The 23780-nt window shown below is 34.6% G+C and overlaps 2 protein-coding genes across 3 annotated transcripts in view; one reads left to right on the forward strand and one right to left on the reverse strand.

The window, feature by feature from the left end:
• LOC143249275 (glutamate receptor ionotropic, NMDA 3A-like) overlaps window positions 1–5756 on the forward strand; it is a 263119-nt gene extending 257363 nt beyond the window's left edge. Inside the window, exon 9 of the mRNA XM_076498833.1 lies at window positions 1207–5756. Coding sequence (XP_076354948.1) covers window positions 1207–1957 — 751 coding nt within the window. The 3' untranslated portion in view covers window positions 1958–5756. The remainder of the gene's footprint in view (window positions 1–1206) is intronic.
• Window positions 5757–6421: 665 nt separating this feature from the next.
• LOC143249276 (inactive tyrosine-protein kinase transmembrane receptor ROR1-like) overlaps window positions 6422–23780 on the reverse strand; it is a 147192-nt gene continuing 129833 nt past the window's right edge. For both annotated transcript variants that reach the window (XM_076498834.1, XM_076498835.1), the window contains 3 exons: window positions 20856–21325; window positions 17375–17608; window positions 6422–11701 (listed from right to left, as the gene is read on the reverse strand). In XM_076498834.1, the coding sequence (XP_076354949.1) occupies window positions 10311–11701; window positions 17375–17608; window positions 20856–21325 (2095 nt within the window). In that variant the 3' untranslated portion in view covers window positions 6422–10310. The remainder of the gene's footprint in view (window positions 11702–17374; window positions 17609–20855; window positions 21326–23780) is intronic.

The following is a 23780-nucleotide window of genomic DNA, read 5'->3' on the forward strand; positions in this document are numbered from 1 at the left end:
ATTGTTAGGCATAACCGTGACTTTGCAATCTCTGTACTTGTCGATATTTACATTGTCTTTCACAAACTTCAGACTACTCACACCCTGCCAGAGGTGCATCCCATGTCATCTGGTGTTGAAGATGCTTCACAATTTACTCAAACACGTTGAATGAAACTATTCTATATCGATGTCGTACAAAGTACATCCCATCAGATTCTCATGTGCTGAACTTTGATGGATCCGAGAATATCACCTTGATCTACTTTGTTGTAGTCTATAAATCGTGACCTTTGGTCCAGTTGAACCTCACCTTGTTGATGAAGAGACGTTTATTTCTTAGCTGTCTTGCTAGGGACTGGCTGAATACGGTATACACCGGACGGTACACATAATGAAAGTGATCCCCAAGTTTCCTTGCCAGGTTTTTTAAGATCTGTGGATGACAGTCGGCAAGTGTTTGGGCTCATGTATTTCATAACACGATTTTCAGCTGCTGTAAAAGCTTTTTACTACCTCTTTCTTTCCGACGCTCCACACAGCATATCTCCATATTTCCGACGCTCCATATCTCTACACTCAGCTGATCAGAGTAGAATGGTTACAATTAATTCGTCTAGTAACCTGCCTCGTATGAACTTTATTTTTACTCAAATAAAACAATGACTATTTTGGTTTTTGTTTTTATCGTGGAATTAAATCGCAACCAAAATAACTACTGATGGAATATCCAGACAGTATACAAAACTGTTGATATAATAAGTAAACAATACTGCATCAGGCTTTTTGTTATTTGGACTATCACCACGTTTATTTAGTTTTTAATTAATGCACAAGCTTTTGGCTAAATTTCCTAAGCCTTCTGCAGGTACGGGACGTTTAATTTTAAAAAAAGACATGGTGATAGTTTCCTTAATACAAACGCTGCATCATTCATGAAACACATTTATATCATAAGTTATACTAAATAAAAAGTGTTTAGTGGAGATAAGTTCAGTTGTATACCAAATGAATAAAATGATATGATGTAAGTCATGCAAATTGCGTCATTTTTCTATGTTTAAGTGATATCACCAACTGTTTGAGCTAAACTTAAGTGTTTTTTGATTAATATAGATCTAAACACAAACTTTAGGTATTAGCACAGTTTTTAATACTTTAGGAAAATTTTCTTGTATCAAATACCTAACTTTTCTTACTAAATATGTATATATTTTTATCCTGCAGAGTTCATCAAGAACAGGAACGTCGAATTCTAGCCTCAACCAATGACCTTGTTTCATCAACATCTATAGAAAATATACCTTCAGAAGCTACGCCCCTTGACGATTACTCAAATGACCGCAGGATAGAATGTGATAAAATACCGGCGGCCTCACTTTTAGAAAACAAAGTGTTGTCAGAAGATAGTGGTCAACAAAAACGACTACTCGTGAGCTCTAGAAAACTGGCCCAGTCTTTTCCTTCTATGTCTATTCCTCAACCATCAAACACCAATGTTTCATCTTCCAGTTCTCCAATAACTTCTTCCTCTTCTACGTTTCCTTCCTTGTCTCATCTTCATGATCGTGTTTTTAGTTTTAGTCTGAATGATCTTTCTCCAAACTGTTCAAAATATTCTCAACAAAGAAAGGTCGCTGATAGGTGTATCAAAAGGCCGTGTTCTTTTTCAGACCTTAGAACTCTGAAGACAAGGCCGCGGCCAGACGACTTAGATGCTTCAAATATGAAATTTCATCCCAACTACAGAAACTTTAATTTGTATCTTTCAAGCTATCAAAAATATAAGCCTATTCTTTTTCTCCAATATTCCATTGACGACCAACAGCTCTATTCCTTGTCCAAGGAAGAAATAATTCATAGGTGGCGAACCACAGAACGACAGATGTTAAACAGATTAAGAGAAGCTTTGAAACAAAAGGCAGAGTTAGAAGAAAAACTTTCATATCTTAAAAAAACGCTTTTACAACCACCTTGAAGCATCATGGGATTAATACTTTGGCAAAAAATATCTTGGAAGAAGCTCGTGAAAAATCACTTGTTTGGGATGAACAACATAAAAATCATTTTGGCTTAGAAAACTTGTTATATTTGTAGCCTGAAATCTAGCGATAGGGAAGAACGAACATGGATGGTTACTGACTATTTGTGATATAACACTTAAATTGAAGGTTGACATAAGATTAAAGTGCTATGATATAGGATCATATTAAATATTATTTCACTATCAATAATTTTATAGCTTTGCCAGTAAACCTTCTTGTTTGTTGACATAATATAGATCCTAAAATTTTAGAAGGACAAAAAAAGAAGAAAAAAGTTATGCTTAGTCAGTTTCTCCTGGAAATGATTTCGTAATGAATGATTTAAAAAAAAACTGCTAGACTTTAATCTCAGCTTATTTGACCGTTTTTTCTTAGGTGGTGTTTTGGGAAAAACATTAGCTAATTATTCAAAATAACAGTTTCTTGGTTAGTTTACTTGGAGACTACACTTTTTACTGCATTAGTTTGGTTGTTTACAATTACAGCTTACAAGACCTAGACTGAATAGTTACATTAATGTCAATGACATAACTTTATATATGTATATATTAGTATAGCCTAGAGTAGTTGTTATAGGTTAGAAGTGCTTTAATATGTTTGTTTGTTTAACATAGAGACAGTTTAAGTGATATTTTTAGCAAACATTTCAATTGCTGTCTCTAACAGGCAGTTTAGTTGGTGTGTTTAACAAGCAGCTTAGTTGGAGTTCTAACAGACAGATTAATTAGTGTTTTAAAAGACAGTTTGACTGGTATATTTAACAGACAGTTTGACTGATATATTTAACAGACAGTTTAATTAGTGTTTTAACAGACAGTTTGACTGGTATATTTAACATACAGTTTAATTGGTATCTCTAACAGACAGTTTAATTCGTGTTTTAATAGACAGTTTGTTGGTATATTTAACAGACTCTTTGACTGGTTTTAATATACATCAGCAAAAAATTTCTAAGACCTTGTAGCGACACAAAAATTATTTTATGTAAAAGTTATTTGACGTAGTCTAACTAAATTATCGACTTGCATTAAATATCACTGAATTCATAATAACTATTAACAGTTTATTTTTAATAAATTTCAACTAAGAAATGTAGATCTTTTAGTATTTTAAATATTATTCCTCTTACTGGAAACAATAATTTAAATAAATTATTGATAAGCTTGTGAGGTACACACCGTGCAGAAACAGTTAGAATAAAATATTGTTCTCTCTATGCAGCTGACATCTTTAGGGTTAGTGAAACTACTTGTCATGTCAGTGGTAACACAGCACTGCCATTAACATAGTTATCACGTAGTGCTAACTTATAACATTTTCAATTTACTTGTTTAATAAGAATAATATAAAAAGAAAGTTTCAAGCGATAGTTTCTTCCTGTTAAATTTATATAAGAACTGATAAAGGTTTTTAAGGAAAAGTTTCGTTTAATTCTTGTTATTAACTTTACGATATTAAGACCAATAATAGTTTGTTTTCAATTGTGCAACAAACTAAAGACATTTATAGCGTAAAAATATTCAGTGTACAGCAAAATGATAAACAAAACAAACTGTAGAAAACCTTGTAAACTATAGAAAAGGATATTTATTTAAAAGAATGCATCTCTTGGAAAACTAGCTTGTTATCCAAAAATTAAGTGTTTTTTAGTAAAGTACTTTAGCAAGTTTTACACCATATATAATCTCTTCTTGATTGTCTTTGGACATCGATATATTGTCACATTTAACATTGTATAATTAACCTAAGGTTTCATGAATGTTGAATGAGAAGGATTTAAAAATGACAATAAAAACCTTGAATTGGTTTATTTTTGGTTAAGCGCAAAAGTACATCATAGACTATCTTTGTTCCCGTTACCATGGGTATGAAAACCCTAATTTTAGCATAGTCATAAGTATGCAGACTTCTCACTGGGCCACAAAGAGGAAAAAACTTTGGAAAACTACTGGATGTAAAGTTAACACATCATCAGCAGCATCTACATCTCCAGGGAAACAGTAATTAATCTGGTCTGACCAAGTCTGAAAGATTTAATATACTAAGCATTTTAATGTATTAATTTAATACTAACGAACACTTTGTTAAAATACAAATTTGGTGTTATCATGTTTAGTTGAATAACTGCCCTACTTTTCTCTAATATCTTTTACGAAACATCCAAAAATTTTACTTCAATAGCCATGAATTTATCCATAAAATATATTTTATCTATCTGGAAAAGCCTGGTGAGGTTTAATTTGGTACGATTAATTTCTTTCTAACTTTACTGTAATTCTACTATGATCTGTAATAATAGTCACGCGGTTTAGAAATGTAGAAAGCAAATTTTGCATTTTCTCGAACATCTAAGCAGTTGACTAGTTGAAGACTGGATTTAACGTTGATACATAGTTTTGGCATTGTATTAAGATTTTTTTTTTCTTTTTCAACATTGCAACTAGCAAATTTGGTTGGTTGGATCTCACTATTGAGTCTAGCGTTTCATGATACTTCCCCTGAAAGGTTGCGTTAAGTTTATGAAATCACTATGAGTAACTGATATGATTCGTCTCTAACTATTTCAGTTGTTAGTTAAGTTAGTTTTAGATAATCTTTAATAAACGATTTGTGATTAACTTTTATATTAAGCGTTGTCCTCTTAAGAGTTGTCGTAATATTATTCGTAACGAAAATAAACTTAACTATGCACCTAGTTATAACAATGCAATTTCAATAAAATAGCAAACTTACAATAAGACTGGCATGTCTTCTGCGTGTTTTTTTTTATTTTCTGTATATCTTTGTTAATTGTAAATATTTAGCCATATAGCTTATTGAGAAATGGGATCTTACATAAGGCTTGGATACCATAACAAAGTTTTGTTGATAAAAGATCACTGTACTTAGTTAACCTAAATCTATCAACATTGTCTTCATCTGTTGATTGTAATGGATTTCTTTCAAATTTCATACAAAGCTATACGAGGGCAACGTGCATCAGTCGTCCTTAATTTAGCAATGACAGATTAGAGGGAAGACAGCTAGTCAACACCACCCACTGCAAACTATTGTCTACAATTTTTCCAACGAATAGTGAGATTGACTGTAACGTTAAAACACCCCCACGGCTGAAAAGGCGAGAGTGAGCCCGCGATCTTTAGGTTGCAAATCGAGCGTCTTAACCACCAGCCCTTCATAATGGGGGCTTAAAAAGTTCAGTTATTTGAATTATATTATCGAACAATATTTTTTCTATGGATAGACAGAGAGGTAAGAGTTTCTTCTCAAATCAACATAATTAATAATTGCGTCTCAATAACAATAATATGTTATTCGAAATATGTGTTTGTGATTTAACTGAAAAAAATAATTAATATATAAAGTAACCGGAAATATGGAAAGAAAACAAAATAATAAAAGTTTTCGAAATGTGGTAAGAGCTGGAATCACTGTTGTTAATATTAGTATGTTCGAGAACTAGTACTGAGTACCTTATAGTCAGACAACTACGACAGTAACATCAGTTCTAATTCATAGAGATAAACTTGCTAAGAGTGTTAAAGTAAACGTAGCTATAAACGGACTTACCTTTAACTGTATCAATCTATTCACATTATGTTTTAATAGAACAGAATGCAATACATACCTCTTGTTTTAAATGTATTAATCGAATGTTTTACAATAGATGATATTTGTTACTAAATCTTTGACTCTTAATACTAATAACAAAGTTTTTTCCCTAACCCTAAGAAAAACATTTAAGACTAATGTAAGAAAAAATATATAATTTTTAATAGTGTGTATAATAAATAATGACAATAAATATTGTTAAATGGGAAAGAATGATATTACACTTTGTTTTCAATCGAGAAGTAGAATTTGGTAGAATGAATTGTACTCAACTTCTCAGAATGGTTATTAAAACAATAGCCATTTTACCGGATTATCAGAGGTTTATTATTTAGACAATATTGTTTGTTTGTTTGTTTTTGAATTTCGTGTAAAGCTACACGAGAGCTATCTGCGCTAGCCGTCCCTAATTTAGCAGTGTAAGATTAGAAGAAAGGCAGCTAATCATCACCACCCACCGCCAAGTCTTGGGCTACTCTTTTACCGACGAATAGTGGGATTGACCGACACATTATGACGCCCCCATGGCTGAAGATGTGAGCATGTTTGGTGTGATGGGGATTCGACCCCGCGACCTTCAGATAACAGTTCGAGCGCCTTAACCCACCAGGCCATGGAAGGACAATATTGCTTAATATATTAAATAAGAGATAACAACACTTACATGTTTTATTGTTTATTTTTTATAACAGCACTTACATGTTTTATTGTTTATTTTTTATAACAGCACTTACATGTTTTATTGTTTATTTTTTTCTTTACTTGCAAAAAATGAAATGGTCAAGTTTGATAAGAAAATTTTATTTTCATAGTAACATGAAAGATACATGTAAGCCCTCATTGCAATCGCTGTGACCTTCTTATCACTACATTTATCTTTATAAAAGTATGCCAAATTAATAACAAATACGTAATTAGTCCTAGAACAGGAGAAACATAGCGTTAAATATTTCAGAATTTCTGTCCATCTTCTCGCACACTTTGGTTTGTAGTATTATTTTGAATATGACTAGTTACAATTTTATTTCTAGAATATATCAATTTCAAACTTTAATAACTTATTTTTGATGCACCAAAAGCTGAATTTAAAAAATACATTAGAAACAGCCACGTGAGTATAGGGTAGGTACACGTTCGACACAAATGTGCCTTACAATAAACGAAATATTAAAGAAATAGTTCCAAAATTAACAGATTATAAAGATAGTTATAAAACGAACCCTATTATTCTCATAAAATATACCGTCGCTGACAAAATAAACACCACCAAAAGTTATTTTTTTCTTTTTTTGCAAAATGATTCTGCGCAAACAAAATGCCTCCTTGTTCCCCCATGAAGTTTAAAAGAATTTTAAAAAATAACTTGTATACAAGGAGAATAAATAATGAAAGGAGAGACATTGCTATTGATATATATATTGATTATTCTCTCCTCTGTAAGAATAAATTAACAGTGGTGTTTTTTTTCAGTCTCAATATCTTAGTTTCTATCTACTAACATTTTTCGTTTTTGATATGACAAACTGATGTGCTCCATGCGTTGAGCCCGCCAATATAAAAAAACACCACTTATGGAATTCACACTGCGAGCCTTCAGATTTGTAGAAGAGGGTTTCTTTTTACACAGTGTTTTTATAAAAAGTTATACGAGGGCTGTTCAAAAAATACGCGGACTGTTTGAATTGCGCGGCTCCAGTTGGTTCCAGGGGAATACGCTTGATGTCGCTAGTTTGCACAGATCAGCTGATTACGACGCCATTTCGCGATTGCAGATATCTTCATTTGTGCATTAGCTACACGGTTTTAAGTGAAGTGCGATTATTTTGGTTGGCGGACTTCAGAATGAATGACCTGAAGGAGCAACGACTTGCTGTGAAATTTTGTGTTAAACTTGGAAAATCTGCGACTGAAACTTTTGCTATGCTTAACACGGCTTACGATGATGTTGCTATAAAGCGTACGTCATGTTTCAAGTGGCATGAACGTTTTAAGGATGGTCGACAGTCCATTGAAGATGATGAGCGTCCTGGACGTCCTTCCACGTCAACTGACGACCCACACGTCGACAAAATCAACACCCTGGTGCGGGCAAATCGACGTCTGACTGTCAGGGAGCTTGCTGAAGAGTGTGGGATATCAGTTAGATCTTGTTACGAGATTTTGACCGAAAAATTGAAGATGCACCGCGTTGCTGCGAAATTCAGCCCTCAGAACTCGTGAGTTTTTGGCCAAACACTCGATCACTGTTCTTCCCCACCCCCCCTACTCACCTGACCTTGCTCCTTGCGATTTTTCTTGTTCCCCAAACTCAAAAGACCCTTGAAAGGAAGAAGATTTGAGACGATTCCCGAGATTAAGGCAAATGTGACGAAGGAGCTGGAGGACATTACAAAAGAAGCGTACCAGGACTGTTTCAACAAGTGGAAACACCGTTGGGATAAGTGTGTGCGTTGGGGAGGAGAGTACTTTGAAGGGGTCCCAGACCTGTAACTTCTAAATAAAGTACATTTTGTTTTATGACGTCAGTCCGCGTATTTTTTGAACAGACCTCGTATACTCTAACCCGAATAAATTTAGAACATTATACGAATATTAACTTTAAGAATCTTTAAACATCAACATTATCTTTGATCTGTCATCTCGAAAATTTCCACCGCTGTCAGAGGTGAACAGTGAGGATACCAATCTGGAATGTAATGTGGATGCCAGCAGCGTAAGCAACTTGAAAATGTCATTATAAGCTGGGGCATCCTTTTTTAAATATTATAACAAATGATGTCACTAAGGCTAAGCATCTGAGCACACTTGTTTTTGCTGCTGTTGTTTAGAACGATAAAAGTGAATATTTCACAATTTTTAATATCTCAATTAATTCTTACAATTTCTAAAACTTACCTGTCGAACGAGAATCTACAATAGAGCACTTTCATCATAAAAATAAAAATTACACTCAGATTTGTACAGATATTACCATAGACTAGGTTTAATACATCAGAAATTACCTGATGTAATCAAATTATATGAAGCGTAGAAGGAATATTTTAATTTGACTATATTTAACTGAAGAGTAAAAGCTGTAACAAATGTCTTGTTTATTTTACCTGTTAAAATATTTTTGTGTAATTAACTTAGTGCATTAAACTTTACCTTAGTCTCGGTTTAGAACATCCAAACTTTACCTTAGTCTCGGTTTATTACACCAGAAATTATCTTAATTTCAGTTTAGAACATCCAAACTTTACCTTAGTCTCGAATTAGTAAACGATACTTTAACTTATCTTGGTTTAGTGAGTCCAAATAAGATCCAATATGATAGGCAACTTGGTTATTGTGTTAACCAGTTGAGCATGTATAATGTTTGATCATTACAGTGAAGAGAGTTATAAACCGAGAATCTATCAACTAAACACTTTATTTTTAATTAAATATAAATGTACTTTTTGTCTACCGCAAACTTGTGTATCTCTGCTTGAACTTATTTCATTATAAAATATGAATGTACTTCTCGACCACGGTAAAGAAGTGAAGTACAGAGGCACGCTTGAACTTGATTGCAGTATCAAATATGAATGTACTTCTTGACCACCATAAAATTGTGAAGCGTAGAAGGAATATTTTAATTTGACTATATTTAAGTAAAAGAGTAAAAGCTGTAACGAATGTCTTGTTTATTTTACCTGTTAAAATATTTTTATGTAATTAATATTACAAAATCACGCTCTCTAAGTCCTAAGATCTTTGTGCTTATAATGAATATAATCCCCCCTCCCTCGGCACGACTTTAAGCAGTACGTAATATACATATTTACAACCATATAGATAAAAATATTACACGTTTAATAGCCAGTACGTACTTACCTACAGAAATACAATAAAACGTTTAAAATACTAAAACAGCCACTGTACCGAAGAAAGAGTGAGACAGTGGATATCTTACGGCTGAGTGGATATATGATTTTGGAACAAACGTTTTATTACATGGTGAAAGATATCAACTTTTTTACGTAAGCAGTTCGTACCAGTTTGTGATATGATCCAATGTCTTTCCAACAGGAAAATGGACAACTAATTGAGGAGAAGCTTGAAGCTCGTGACTGAAAATAGCACTGAAATCGAACACAGCCTGATGTGTTTCGCTTATTGTAGAGCATTTCAAACTAACAGTGTAATATTTTGTCACAGTACGAGTTTTGTTCTTGCTAAGCGGAAAACCACACAATGACTTATCCATGTTATGCTTACTGCCAGTAACGAAACGCGATTTATAATATGTTACGTTCTCAAATTTACCGCTAAACCGCCAGGGGGCGATAACATAAATAATTTTGTCTTATTTATTGTTAGAGTAACAAAAGAAGGCAATGACGTTGTTGATAACAGTACATCAAATTTGCTTTCTCGGGTAGTGTAAATCAGGAAGAGATGTATGTTCCTTCCACAACACGTTGTTTTCAGGAGCTAGGGGAACATATTCTCACGTGCATTTCTCAGGATTTACTTCTTTAGCGCACTCTTGCAGATTTTACGACAGGAGGAATGAAATCTGAAGTTACAAGTGCACGGAACATACAAGGCACAGACAAACACACACATTACTTCCGGTAATTACTACGTCATCGTTTTGACGGTCAGTGCTATTATACTGAGCCTAAACTAAAGAGTTGTGTGTAACATCTAAACGTTCGACACTTTTCCCTCTTGAGCAGTTATATACGAAGCAACGAGAGGAGATGATGGCACAACTGATTTCGAGTATTGTGTCACCGGCTTGTTTTGCAGGTACGTCGGGGAAAAATCTCTCCCGGAGATGAGGGCAGTTTTAGAGCTGAGACCCACTCTGAGTTGAGGCTGCACGCTATGTTGGCCTGGTACATTAGCAAGGTTGCTGCTTAAGTTGGTGGACCCTGTGTTGTTGCTAGGACCTGTACTGCTGTGTTGGCTACCGTTGTGGGTGCTAGCCGAATGTGCTACGCTCAGAGTCCGAGCGTGCATAGCCTGCCATGAACACAGTCGAGCGTGCAGCTCACGAAAGGTTGGTCTCCGGCTAGGAATCTCATGCCAACATTCTACCATCATGGCGTACATGTGTGGGGGACACATCTCTGGACAGGGTAGAAGATGTCTTGAGCGAATCATATCGATTACTTCTTGGTTATTGTAACCATAGTAGGGTTGAAGACCAAAGCTGAACACTTCCCACATCACTACCCCGAAGGACCACACATCACTTTCTGTGGAAAACTTCCCGTAAAGGATGGATTCCGGAGGCATCCATCGGACTGGAAGCAAAGACTTCGACTGAACTCGGTAGTAATCCGAAGAATAGATGTCTCGCGAAAGACCAAAATCCGAAATCTTTACTGTAAGACCCTCATCAACGAGACAATTACGGGTTGCCAGATCACGATGAACGTAATGATGTCCAGACAAATACTCCATTCCACCTGCTACTTGACGGGAAATGTGAAGTAAATCGGGAAGTTCCAAAATGTGTTGGGTGTTTTCTTCTCCACATATGGAAAGGTCAGTGCGAGGAGAACGTGAAATTAAATACTCGTGAAGGTCACCTCTTGTCATGTACTCAAACAACATAGATAGTGGCTCTTCTTGGAAACAGACTCCTAGTAGACACACAATGTTTGGATGATGAAGTCCTGACATCATTTCTGCTTCTCGACGAAAGTCTTGTTGCATTTTGAAAGTAGCGTTTTCTTTGAGCGACTTGATAGCTACGAGAGTCACTGATCCTGGTCCGTGTATACCTATAAGCTCACCTCTGTAAACCTTCCCAAATGCTCCTTCTCCTAACAGGTGAAGAAACCGAACAGAGGAATGTGGAAACTCCGGAGCTCTCAGCTTGGGTTTAGGCAGCAGAGCGCTCATTTCCACTCTTTGACGGTTGTCTTGTTGGCTCAAGGGACGATTCCCTATCGTTACCTTTGGGGGTTTATTTGGAGCCTGGGGTGGCTTCGAACGTCGTTTCATACACCAAATGCCTACAGACAAACCAAGCAATACTACCACAGCTATTGTAGGTAGCAAGATATACAGCCACGTGTAGTCAACTGCAAAAATAAATAAATAAATAAATTAGTTTCAAAAATGAAATAAGAAAATGCGTTAAGATTTTGTAGTTTAGTGTGAAGTGGCACAATTATTATAAAGAATTATGTCTTCCTTAAAATATTTGGACTGCATTCTATTAACCACCATTGCCAATAAAAATGATCAATTTTTGTTATCAGCAAAGCCTTGTGTCTAAGATAAACGGAGTGAATGGGTATATAATTTTAATACACTAAACAATTTGATTTACAAACGACATCACAGGCCTGCCAATTTGAAGTTCATAAAATTTGTTCCGATTTTAATAACAGATTTTCAGAAATTCAGCAATGCAGATTTCAAAAATAATATTCATATTTTTCTGTCAGGTAAGGATTTTTTACAAATCGGTAAGAAAAAACTCACTTAGATCAAATTTTTATTAGTATTTTTGTTAACAAAAGTACAAACAAACTAAAGAAAAGGAAAGAACATTGATGTCTAACGAATATGTATTCTCATTCATCCTGATTTTTTTGTGTTAAATCTACGTCCTTTAGACTCATGACTACATGTTGTTGTCTTTCTTTACTGCGTCTGGAGCATCTCGTTTAAATGACCAGTAGTAATAGCCATCATGCTGATGTTCCACCTTCCTTGATATTTCCTTTCCACTTCCCTAATGTCTTGATGAAACATTTCTCCTTCTTCTTTGCTGACGGCACCGATGTTTTCAGGGAAATGGCCAATATGTGAGTGTAAGAAATGAACTTTTAATCTCATATTAAATTCAACTCTTTGAATTTATTGAGCATGTTATCGACAATATTTTCGTAATTTGGGCCCTTCTTGTTTCCAAAAAAATTGTTAACATCTTTAAAGGTAATAATCCACGCTTATGTTTTTGTGTAAACAATTGTGGCTCACCAGACAATTCAGACTGAAAACAATTCCTGTCATCATATTTAATAACATCTTATTCAGAATCATATGAAACTGTATCAAGAGTCTCTGATGAAGTAGGTACAGATACATCAGGTTCGTGAGCAACAGGTCTGATAGAGGATTGAAGTTTCGAATGAAAATTTTCCTTTTTATTTCGAATCTTGTAGCCCTAAATGTTACATGAGTAAAAATAGTAGTCATCTCGGTGATTTTAGGCTCATACCAGACAACTTGAATTCCAAAAGGCAAAGACGTTTTCTTACCTTTAGTCCATTGCTCGACACAAACAGTGCAAACTTTGTGTAGATACCATGATTTGTCTTGATCCTCAAGTTTATTCCAAAATACGCTTTTTTAACGAATTCTACAATGTATTGTCTTTGTTTCTTTAAAATAAATTTACTACAAATGCAACATGATATGTTTGGATCATTTATACAACCTCTAGTTGCCATAGCAACGAATACGTAATACTGAAAAGAAAAAAATAATGTCAAAGCACACACACAAACAAATACTCTCCAGAAATGACACGCCATACGGTCTGTTAACCGTTTATATACTTGCGATGTGTTTCTCTTGGGTCCTAGAACTACACGTCGCGACTGGTATAGATATATATATAACTAGTGGTTGTCAACATTTTAAACATAATAAAATGTAATCCGATTTCAATGAAAATGATTAACTTATGTATAAGTGCATATTACGTTTTGTGAAAAATGTATACTTTATTCGGCATGCAGGAATTCCTGTAGAAGAGCGGTTCCTTTAGTAACATGATTCAGTGTATATGAAAAGCTGTATTCCACAACTAAATATGTTGTTTCATATAAACTTACCCGCTAGTGGTTCAGTGGTATGTCTGCGGACTTACAACGCTAAAATTCGGGTTTCGATACCCGTAGTGGACAGAGCACAGATAGCTTTGTGCTTAATTCAAGAAACAACATTATATAAACTTAATGTTGAGGACAAATATGTTCTATAAATCTGTTTTTAATAGTAGCTTGGACATGACTCGGGTACCCCAGTTTGAAAAACGTTGCCGAAGAGCATGTAAAAATTAAGACAATAAAACCATTGCAGGTCTGTGTATTCAGTAAGTTCACACAAAGTCCTGGGGTATCACAAAATGGCGGCCCTTTAAACCACACGCAGTTTTAATTCCCTTTCTTCTTTTATATGTTGATTCTCGATTTTTAACCAAATGTTCACAAGAACCACGTTATTTTATTTTTCACAGTGATGTCATAACTGTTAATATTTTCTTGTTGTTTTCCTTCTAGACTGTGTATTACTTAGTATTCAAAGGAAGCAGATTTATTCTATCTGTACAAGAAAGAAGACGTTAATTATAGAAATATAACCCTATATATTTAGCTTATGACAGTAATATATTACAGCTAATAATACAGAGAAAAGTGGTATTTTTCGGAAAATAGTCGAACATCGTGATAATCTAGACACAAAACAACAAATCAGATTAATACAGCTTACTGATTGCTTCAAACAACAAAGGTTTAGTGGAGAAAAAAAAAACAGCTCATTAAGTCTTTTAAGCGAGAAAGAAAAGGCTTTATTTCCTTATCGGTTAAGTTATCGCTTAATGTGTTACTGTTCCCACACATCAACCACCAAGACACTGATACCAGTGGTAATAACTTATCCATAAAACACCATTATCCTACCAATAGTCTGTACTAACCGACAATACTATGGTAGAAGTTATGTCTAGCTATCAATAATAGCATAAAGATCAATATAGCCTGCCACGTCAGGTTAGTAATCAAAATGTATTCAGATCCTTGTGTTGGACAAAATAGAGAATAATACGGCATGAATAATTACAGATAGTTCACTTTAGCGCCAAAAGGTGACACCAAGGTCGCGCATGATAAACTCATGGATCTTTTCCTGGAGTTTTTATAAACAAGAAAACAAAAGGTGTAGTTACTGAAATTACTGAATGGGAGTTATATTTGTTCGTCACTTTAAAATATGTATTAATTTTCTACACTATTTGCTAGTTATATTTCCAATTTTTCCTGGAACGAAAACAAGGTACAAATATGATGTGATGACCAGGAAGTTTCCGACAGAATTTTTTTCTTCAGAATTTACAATTTTTGAGAACGAATCTTTCTAAATCTTGTATCACTGATACTTCTTATGTCTCTAAGTATCACTGATACTTCTTATGTCTCTAATATTCGAATCGTGTACTTATTACCATTTAAAATTGGTCCTTAACTGTCTAAAGTTCAAAACTTTATAAACTGCATTATTTCTGGGTATATCTATCTAATTCTGAAACTTCTACCAGCTAATTATATTTAAAACCACTTTTCTCATTCCCAAAACTGAGGTAATTCAATTGGGATTAGGTTAATTAGATAACAATGTCTAAAACACCATATTTATCATGATAAAAAAACACTTCACTATTAAATAAAATGTCAGTCTGCATTATTGTTCCTTCAAATATTTTTGTGCTTAATTAATTTAAACTTAATTTGTTTCTGTAAAACCTGAGTTTTATTTATTACTTTACTTCACCCTTTCACTTATTATAATAAATATAGAACACTGGGTCGTTTATGGGTTACTGATGTGTTCCAACCGTGTAAACATCAGTACATAAGCTGTTAAGCTTACTGTGGTATGTGTGATGTTCTGTAAACCAAGCTGGTTCAATGCAGTACATAAACCGTTAAGTCACGTTACTGTGGTACGTTTGATGGTCTGGAAATTAAACTGGTTGAATAAGTAGGAACGCGAGAAAAAAAGTGAAAACATAACGTGGTATGTTCAATTTTGTTGAACGTGTTTAAATAAATCCAACGTTATTAATTACCTGAAAATAAACAAGATTTTTTGTTTTCAAACTTGAGAGGCAAAATAATGATTTTATTATTAAAGATAAAATGTCCTAGACAGAACTTGCTTCCCCTACGATAGACATAAACATAACAAGAAGTTGTAAATGATTGTTGTATATTCAAATAATTGGACATTTGAGAGGGATTATGTTAACATTTTCATTACAACAGATATCACAAAAATGTGTTGGTGTTTTGAAATTAGTGTTCATCACAGCCGTATATGTGTTAAAGCTCCGTGAACAAATGTTCCAATCAAAACTATTTAGGTGTGTTTATTAATCACGTCGTGAAGGTGTGATAATAGTGAGATACCGGCTACAACTATAATTAATTTTGAACGAAAAAAAAACTTACGCTACCAAACTCATCCTTCCAGTTGACAAAGTTGCTTTCCCAAGTCGCATAAAACTAGAGAAACGAAGTTTCCCTGCAGTTTTAGGCGTTAGTTCGTAATTAAACGTACAGGAACAGACATTCCAGTTCAGGTCCCACATGTTACAACTTTCCAGTTATGAATACATTAAGTACGAGATCAACGAAAGAACAACTTGACTGTCATGCCGTTTCAAATTTGGAGCTAATGTTTTCCGAACCATGATTCACTGATATCTGAAACTCTTGATAAGCTTATAGAAACAACTCTAACAGTTCAACGGAAGATTATAAATATTCTCAGGAACTCGAACTTTACTACTAATTAATTGGAGGTTCAAATGAATCGTTCCGAAAGCTCTTAATTAGTTGTAAGTTGACAAATCCCTTGACTACGTTGCAGAGTCTTAAAGTTGTGCATTTCCTTCTACTCTACAAAGAGCATTATCAGCGCACATCAGCCCTTTCGTTTAATTTGTATGTATAAACACACATATACATATATATGCCCCTATATGTGTGCGTGTGTGTGAGTGTATAAATTAATTTCATTAAGTCGCTTAAGAAATGTAATTTAATAAGAAAATAAAGGAGACAGAAACTGCATGTAATTGGGATAACGACGAGGGTTTGTGTTATTAGTGTTAATGTACCGATCTGGATCCAAATTGCAACAGAAGTCAGCTAACGATTTCTCTGATTTAACGGATCCTCAACAGCCGTTTTGTTTTATTTTTAACAAAGTGTATTAAACTGGTTATATGTAACAAATAATTTATTCAACGTTGCTTGGTATCGTTAAAACAATCTCTAAGCCCAGTTTAGATTTACAATAAATGTCTTGGAAAATAAAATCTGGAAAGAAATTTTGTTGGACGAATTTCTAAACAGACATCTGTAAATTAACTTTAAGTTAAAATTCTCCAAAATGTTTCCCAACAAAACTTTTAACATCAAATACTTTGAAAATCTTTATGAGCATTTTTTTGCAGCCAGTTACCATGGTAACAGAAATTAACGATTTCTCTCTTAATTTTAACAATATGTACATGTGAAGCCTTTAGGGACATACTGGAATATCAAAAAAAGAGCTGAAATTACTTTTTTCTTCTTCTAAGCATCTTAAACTTAAATTAAACATTGTTAATAGTTTCTACTGCGCATGACCAACAGTAAAACGTCCATCTACTTGATATAAATTAAATTTAAAAAAAGAAACTTTAGAAAATGCATTTCATTTACTACAATGTAAACCTTATTAAAATTTTACGATGATTTCAGGAGTTCTTCGTATTTTATTTAATTTCTATAATGGTGATAAAGTACATCGAAAACTGCTGCTGGGGCCATTATCTGAACTAACACATTTGGATTTGTTAACTAATATTACAGCTACAGTTTCTAGTGGCCAAGACTAATACCTGAATCATGCATACCAGAGATCTCCCAGTAGGTTACATCATGAAATCATAACGAACAAATAAAACTCACCACATTTCGGGATATCACAAAGCTCTCGGTGAGTCTGAGAATCTGCTGTGAAGCACCAAGGCTGACTTTCTGTACCCCCGGGGTTACGACAGTAATTGTGTCCACCGATCAGCTCTGGATAGTCGGAGGTCTGGTAGAAAATCTGATGACTCCAGTATTGGCACGTGAGCCCAGAAGCAGTGGAAGACACTGTTCCTCGGTAATCTTCCCCAGTTCCAACGTAACAAGACTGCTCTGAAACAAACATGTATATTTACTGTAGTCACAATAACACTAGCTGAAGAACAATAGATTATGTTTACTTAATGGATTAGAAATAGCTAGTTATAAGGTTTCAAGTGTAATCATTGAGAGAAAAGTACATTATTTCTTTTATCAATTGTAAGAGATAAACTGATCTCTATCGTTCTTTTATCAGAAGAAAGAAAGCTGTACTAGCTACAGCAAGTAATTCTTGATTGCATCAATGTTTTATTACTAGGCTAAATTCGAGACGACTAACTGGCTGAATCGATCAACGCCATTTTGAGAACCCTCTATCGTTACTCATCTTCCGTTATTTTACCTTATTAAGTAATGACACCGTATTTCTTATATATGTACCGTATTTCCCAGAGTCAAAGACGCACCTCCATTTTGATTAGCTAAATTTCGAAAAAAAGAAGACAAACATAAGAATAAGGTCGCAGCACTTCCACCAAACTTACCAAGATGTTTAGTAACTTACGGTACATAAATCCTCTTGTACACTTCTCGTTTTTTGTGAGCTATATGCTTATCATATATACCTTTGAAAGTACATATCTTATATTACCACTAGAATATATGTATTATTAACAGTAATAACGTTATTCTAAGCCTGAGGAGTTAAAACGAGTGCCGGTATTACAGTACCATATGCACGGTGACCTGTTCTTCTTTATTGATTTCTAACTTAATACTATGTAACTTCTACATTTTATTCTGGGTCTTATAGGGATCATTGGATTACTGTCTAGTATCGAAACGCTTCATCTAGCCTTAAGTTTAGGCCTGTGAGCAACGTAGTCTTCGGCCTGAAAGACGCAGGGTAACTTTTTGAGACTTAGTTTGGGGAAAAAATAACGTCTTCGACGCCAGGAAATACGGTAATTAAATACAGGTAAAATATATATTAGATTTCTAACGACTGGCGCTCATCTCAAGTTTGATTTTCTATCGTTGCAGTATAAGTTCTAGGCTTTATTTTAATTTACTGCTATGGAAATTTCAGTAAAAAATACTAAATGTTTACGTTGATATCTGATCCTGCTTTCATTCGATCCCTCGTGCACTTTATCCCAATAAAGTTTAGTGACTTACGGTACATAAATACATTTTATCAACTTCTTCACACACCCTTCACATGTGTACAGATAGACATACGAGCGAATAGCTACATAACCCCAAGTTAGTGTTTTTTTCTTTATTTAAACGTTTAATAGCAAGAGCGGAACAGTCAAATATTAATCAAGAAACAGAATCTGTGACCACTCTTTGTCAATTAGGCTCGCGGCGTTATTTTTAGGTTTAGGTTTACTTACTCGTAAAACATTTTCATATTTGCTTATTATTTGTTGATCATCTGCTGTAATTACGTTTATCACGGTTGGATGTTAATAAAGTTCAATATATATATTTGGAAGGCAGAAATAAAAGTCATCTTAAACCACACACATTGGCCGGTGATACGCTAGTAATGACACCTTCACAAGGCACAATCATATATCCTGTAAAAAGCACTGATAACAGTACTGGTGAAGAGTCCTGTGAATCGATATCGTTTAGCTCAATAGGTATCAACACCAATAAAAAAATTACTAATGGTCGAAACTTCACAAGCAAGTCACGTAGTTACCGCGGGTTCGAATCCCAGTCACACCAAACATGATCGCCCTTTCAACCGTGGGGCCGTTATATTGTGACGGTCAATCCCACTATTCGTTGGTAAAAGAGTAGCCCAAGAATTGGCGGTGGGTGGTGATGACTAGCTGCCTTTCCTCTAGTCTTACACTGCTAAATTAGGAACGGCTAGCGCAGATAGTCCTCGTGTAGCTTTGCGCGAATTTCAAAAACAAACACGAAGTTCCATAAGTTTATCCGGTTTCGCTTGAAAAATCTGCTTCGTGTTACTATGCTAAACAACACAATATTCTCAGACTATTTTTCACACTTACGTTTCCTCTTGAATTTTATCAACTTCTTCACACACCCTTCACATGTGTACAGATAGTCATACGAGCGAATAGCTACATAACCCCAAGTTACTGTTTTTTTCTTTATTTAAACGTTTAATAGCAAAGTTAGATAATATAATATATAATGTATGTACATAAAAGCATTGTGTGTGTCCACTTATAACTGCAAAACCATTGTACCGATTGCCACCAAACCTTTGGGCTTCAGGGGATTGACTATGGGTCAGCATTTGGATCTAACCCCTACTATGTCCATACACATTGAACGGGTACGCCATGTAGTACATAACTTATTTATGTTTTGGTTTTATACAGAAACAGAAAATTAGTACTTAATCATTAAAGCTAAATCAAATCAAAAGGAAGGGTTGTATAGAAACACAAAAACTAAATATAGATATAGATGTGGGTCGTTGTGGGCTCGAGCACCCACATCTCGCTCTTCTAACTCGCATTTCTTTTGTCCATCTAATTTTACTTTTATAAAGGAGGTTATTATTGATAGACAGTTTATCTCCACAGCAATGCGGGTCCTACATTCTCAGTCACCTCCAAACACCAGGGCACATTTTATATCCTACATTATAGCTTATACCCTGGAGATTATTTTAGTTTATGCAGCGTTTAACTTAATTTAATATACATACATATAAATCTATTCACACACACACAAGCACTTCCTTGACGTTCGTAAATTGCAAATATAACGAGTTATCCAAAGCCATTTCGATTATTTGTGCAAGTGCACAATTAATAATCCAAATTTATCAAAGTTTTCAATATCATGAAAATAAATGCACCTAATAATCTACAAATACACCATATGGTGGTAAGTTGTATAAAATAATCATACTATTTTACTAATAAATAATAAGAATACTAAATACCGTTTACCACTACTCAAGGAAACAAGTATGTGCGAATATTTTTATCGCCAATGTGGAATTAGAATGGATTTGAAAATAAAATACTTTGCAAAAAACGTGTATATGTATATTAGCAAAACCACTAACATAAGTAAATGTTATGATATATAAGGCGCCCGTTACCACTTGGTCCAAGAAACTTGGGTGTCCCTTTAAGTGTTCAATACCATCACATTTGCAAAGTAGCCAATAAAATGATTGACTTTACCACTTTCTGGAGGAATTCAATCAAATTATTGACTCTGGAAAAAAGCCAGCCAAATTACTAATTTTATCACTTTAGGTAAGGTCAATGTTCAAATATATTATTAATAATTAAACAAAAAGGTAGAAACTTACGAGGATCCACTTGCACTGAGTCAGGAACGCCCAAACGTACACAGTTTTGGCTTTCTTCTGACCCAACACGCGAAAGGTCCTCACATACAGGTAGAATGTTCTGTTTACCAATCACAGGGTGGCGTTTCGCAATAGAATACTCAAGGCTACACATTTTGTATTCTAGTACTTCACATTCATCGCGGCATAGCTCCCGCGGTTTTGGGATGGGAGAACTTTCATCACAAAGAGGGAAAGCAAAGTAGCAGAAGGAAGGGATGGCAAAATGTTGACACTGAGCAGAAACATCTTGAGAAGTGGCGATCACTGTAAAAGCTGCAGCGAGTTTCTCTTCCAAAAATCCTTGGCTACGCAGAGACTTCAAGTAAACGGTTTTATTTGCAATATACTCAGAACAAGTTGCTCCACGATATATCTGACACTCTCCAAAACCTACAACACCATCGTCTCCTTCAGTTAAGTCAGGAAAACTAGAAGAAAAAATAAACATCCATAACTGAACTTTATGCATTCCTCGAAAACTACTTACAAACATTATCAAATACTTAACAAATATTAAGCACGTTTATTTCAACACTTGTAGCATCGTAATACCTAAAGTAAAACTTCTTTCTCCTCTAGAGAGAAGACCATTATTACGTTAAAAACTCTTAAGCTCCACATTCATTGTAATTCAAGCAGGATCTAATCTTTTTTATGATTAACTGGAAGTCTATGTAACAGTCACAAACATTCTTAGGTTTTTTTTCTGTAAACTAACCTTCGATAACTTCATTAAACAAGAACAACAAACATATATCTATAGATATTTCAAAGCAACTCCCACACTTATGACCGCACGAGTCTGCACTATAAGTTACACTGTTTGTTTGTTTTTTTGAATTTCGCGCAAAGTTACACGAGGGCTATCTGCGCTAGCTATCCCTAATTTAGCAGTGTAAGACTAGAGGGAAGGCAGCTAGTCATCTTTTATAATGTGACGATCAATCCCACTACTCGTTGGTAAAAGAGTAGCTCAAGCGTTGGCAGTGGGTGGTAATGAATAGCTGCCTTCCCTCTAGTCTTACACTGCTAAAATAGTGATGGCTGGAGCATATAGCTGTAGTGTAGCTTTGGGCGAAATTCAAAACACAAACAATAGAATTTAGAGTTATTAAATAGGTTTTAGTTTTTAACCAAAAAAAATCCGAATTAATAAATAATAATATTTTATACTTTCTGTTTAGCTAGCATAACACAACGACATTGAGGATCTTGTAGAATGCTAATAAATCAAATTTGGTAGACTGATAGCGTTCTTTGTCATTAGTTTCTATAAAGTTGCATTGCATTAAGTCTGTGGTGTATACGTTATAACAATAAATATATACTACAGAATACAAACAGCCATGCAGCGAACGAAAATGAGAACTCGTGGTATTATCACGAAGTATCATAGCTGGACGGCAGGCATGCAATCAAAATCCTCGAAAAATCGCTAGGTCACTTCTAATACCACTGTCCACAGCGAATAGCATGACAAAGCAATTCAGTTCAAGTCACGTGTAATAACAATAATTACTGCACGTGCAGTGAGGAGTGTGTTTTGAGTGATTCGCACCAAACGCATGCTAATATTGTAGGACAAGTGCAAGCGTGCCCCAATAGCTTAAGAAGTTATATTCGTGGCATGGACTATATAATGGTAAACTAGCCAAACAAAAACTGTTTTTAAAAACATGAGTTCGATCAAAATTAAGACCTATGATGCGTTGAAGTCCTTTTCTGCTGGGCTTGGCTTGGTCTCACTTTCAGCTTTAAACATCGGCAGTCAATTCTGTTATTCGATTCAAAGGGTCATATAAGGTCAGTAGTCCAGAGTTAGAGATACCTGTATTTACATCTTAAGGGCTTTTCACTGACCGTTTAGTCCATGTTGGTGTAATAGGACATTTAGTTATAAGCACAACTTCCTCTTCTTTCGCTGTTGTTTTTATGTCCCCAGTGGGTCAACGGTAAGCTCAAAAACTTACAAAGCTAAAACCTGAAGTTCAATGGGTAGATTACAGACAGCTCATTGTGTGGCTCTGAACTAAAACAAAATATTTTCTTTTATTATTCTATTCCATTGTTTTGTAAGATTTCATATTCGCTTTAGAATTAGAAGATTTCCAAGAAAAAAAATACATACTCTATAAATAGCTGATGATTCATCTTTCATACATTTGTGTACTCGCACATATAAAATATTATTTAATTTTTTGTTATTATATAAAGCAGATCAATGTCAAGAATCGACACATTTATGGAATCTTGAGGAAGAATAAAGATACGTTATGATCTGGCGAAGATCGGCATATTTGCATATAGATTGCGAAAGACTTTTCTTTCACTGTGTCGTCTTTCCTCAGTTTATCTCACAGTATCTCAAGTTCGTAAACTCCAATTTTAGACTACCTTTGCTAAATTGGTCTAGTTTTTTCTATTCATGTGCTTTATAGGTCCATTAAAATGCTAACCAGCTGCCTAGCAGTGTTGTTACGTTTTTCATGCAGTATAGTAATCATTCGGTATTGTCCATTGCTTTAAACTACATAGTCTTACCCGGAAAAAAAGAAACCAATATTTTATTCGTAAAAGGGGTTTCATGATAAATATTTATATGTATATATACACACAGTTTTTCTGTATAAACTTCTTTTGTTTTCAAATCCATGAAACATATGATAACGTTAAATACAACTTTTACTATGGAACCACCATTAATTACAATGTTCTCAGCCTCCAAATGCTTCACCTCAATATTCTGATAGAATACATGAAAAAATGGTATATTATTGCTATGCTTATTCATCATAGAACTTACTTGTACTTCGTATTACTTACACCCCAGTAGCCCAGCGGTACGTCTGCGGACTCACACTCCTAGAAACTGGGTTTCGATAA

Source organism: Tachypleus tridentatus, chromosome 4, assembly GCF_004210375.1.
Source record: "Tachypleus tridentatus isolate NWPU-2018 chromosome 4, ASM421037v1, whole genome shotgun sequence".
NCBI classification, from domain to species: domain Eukaryota; kingdom Metazoa; phylum Arthropoda; class Merostomata; order Xiphosura; family Limulidae; genus Tachypleus; species Tachypleus tridentatus.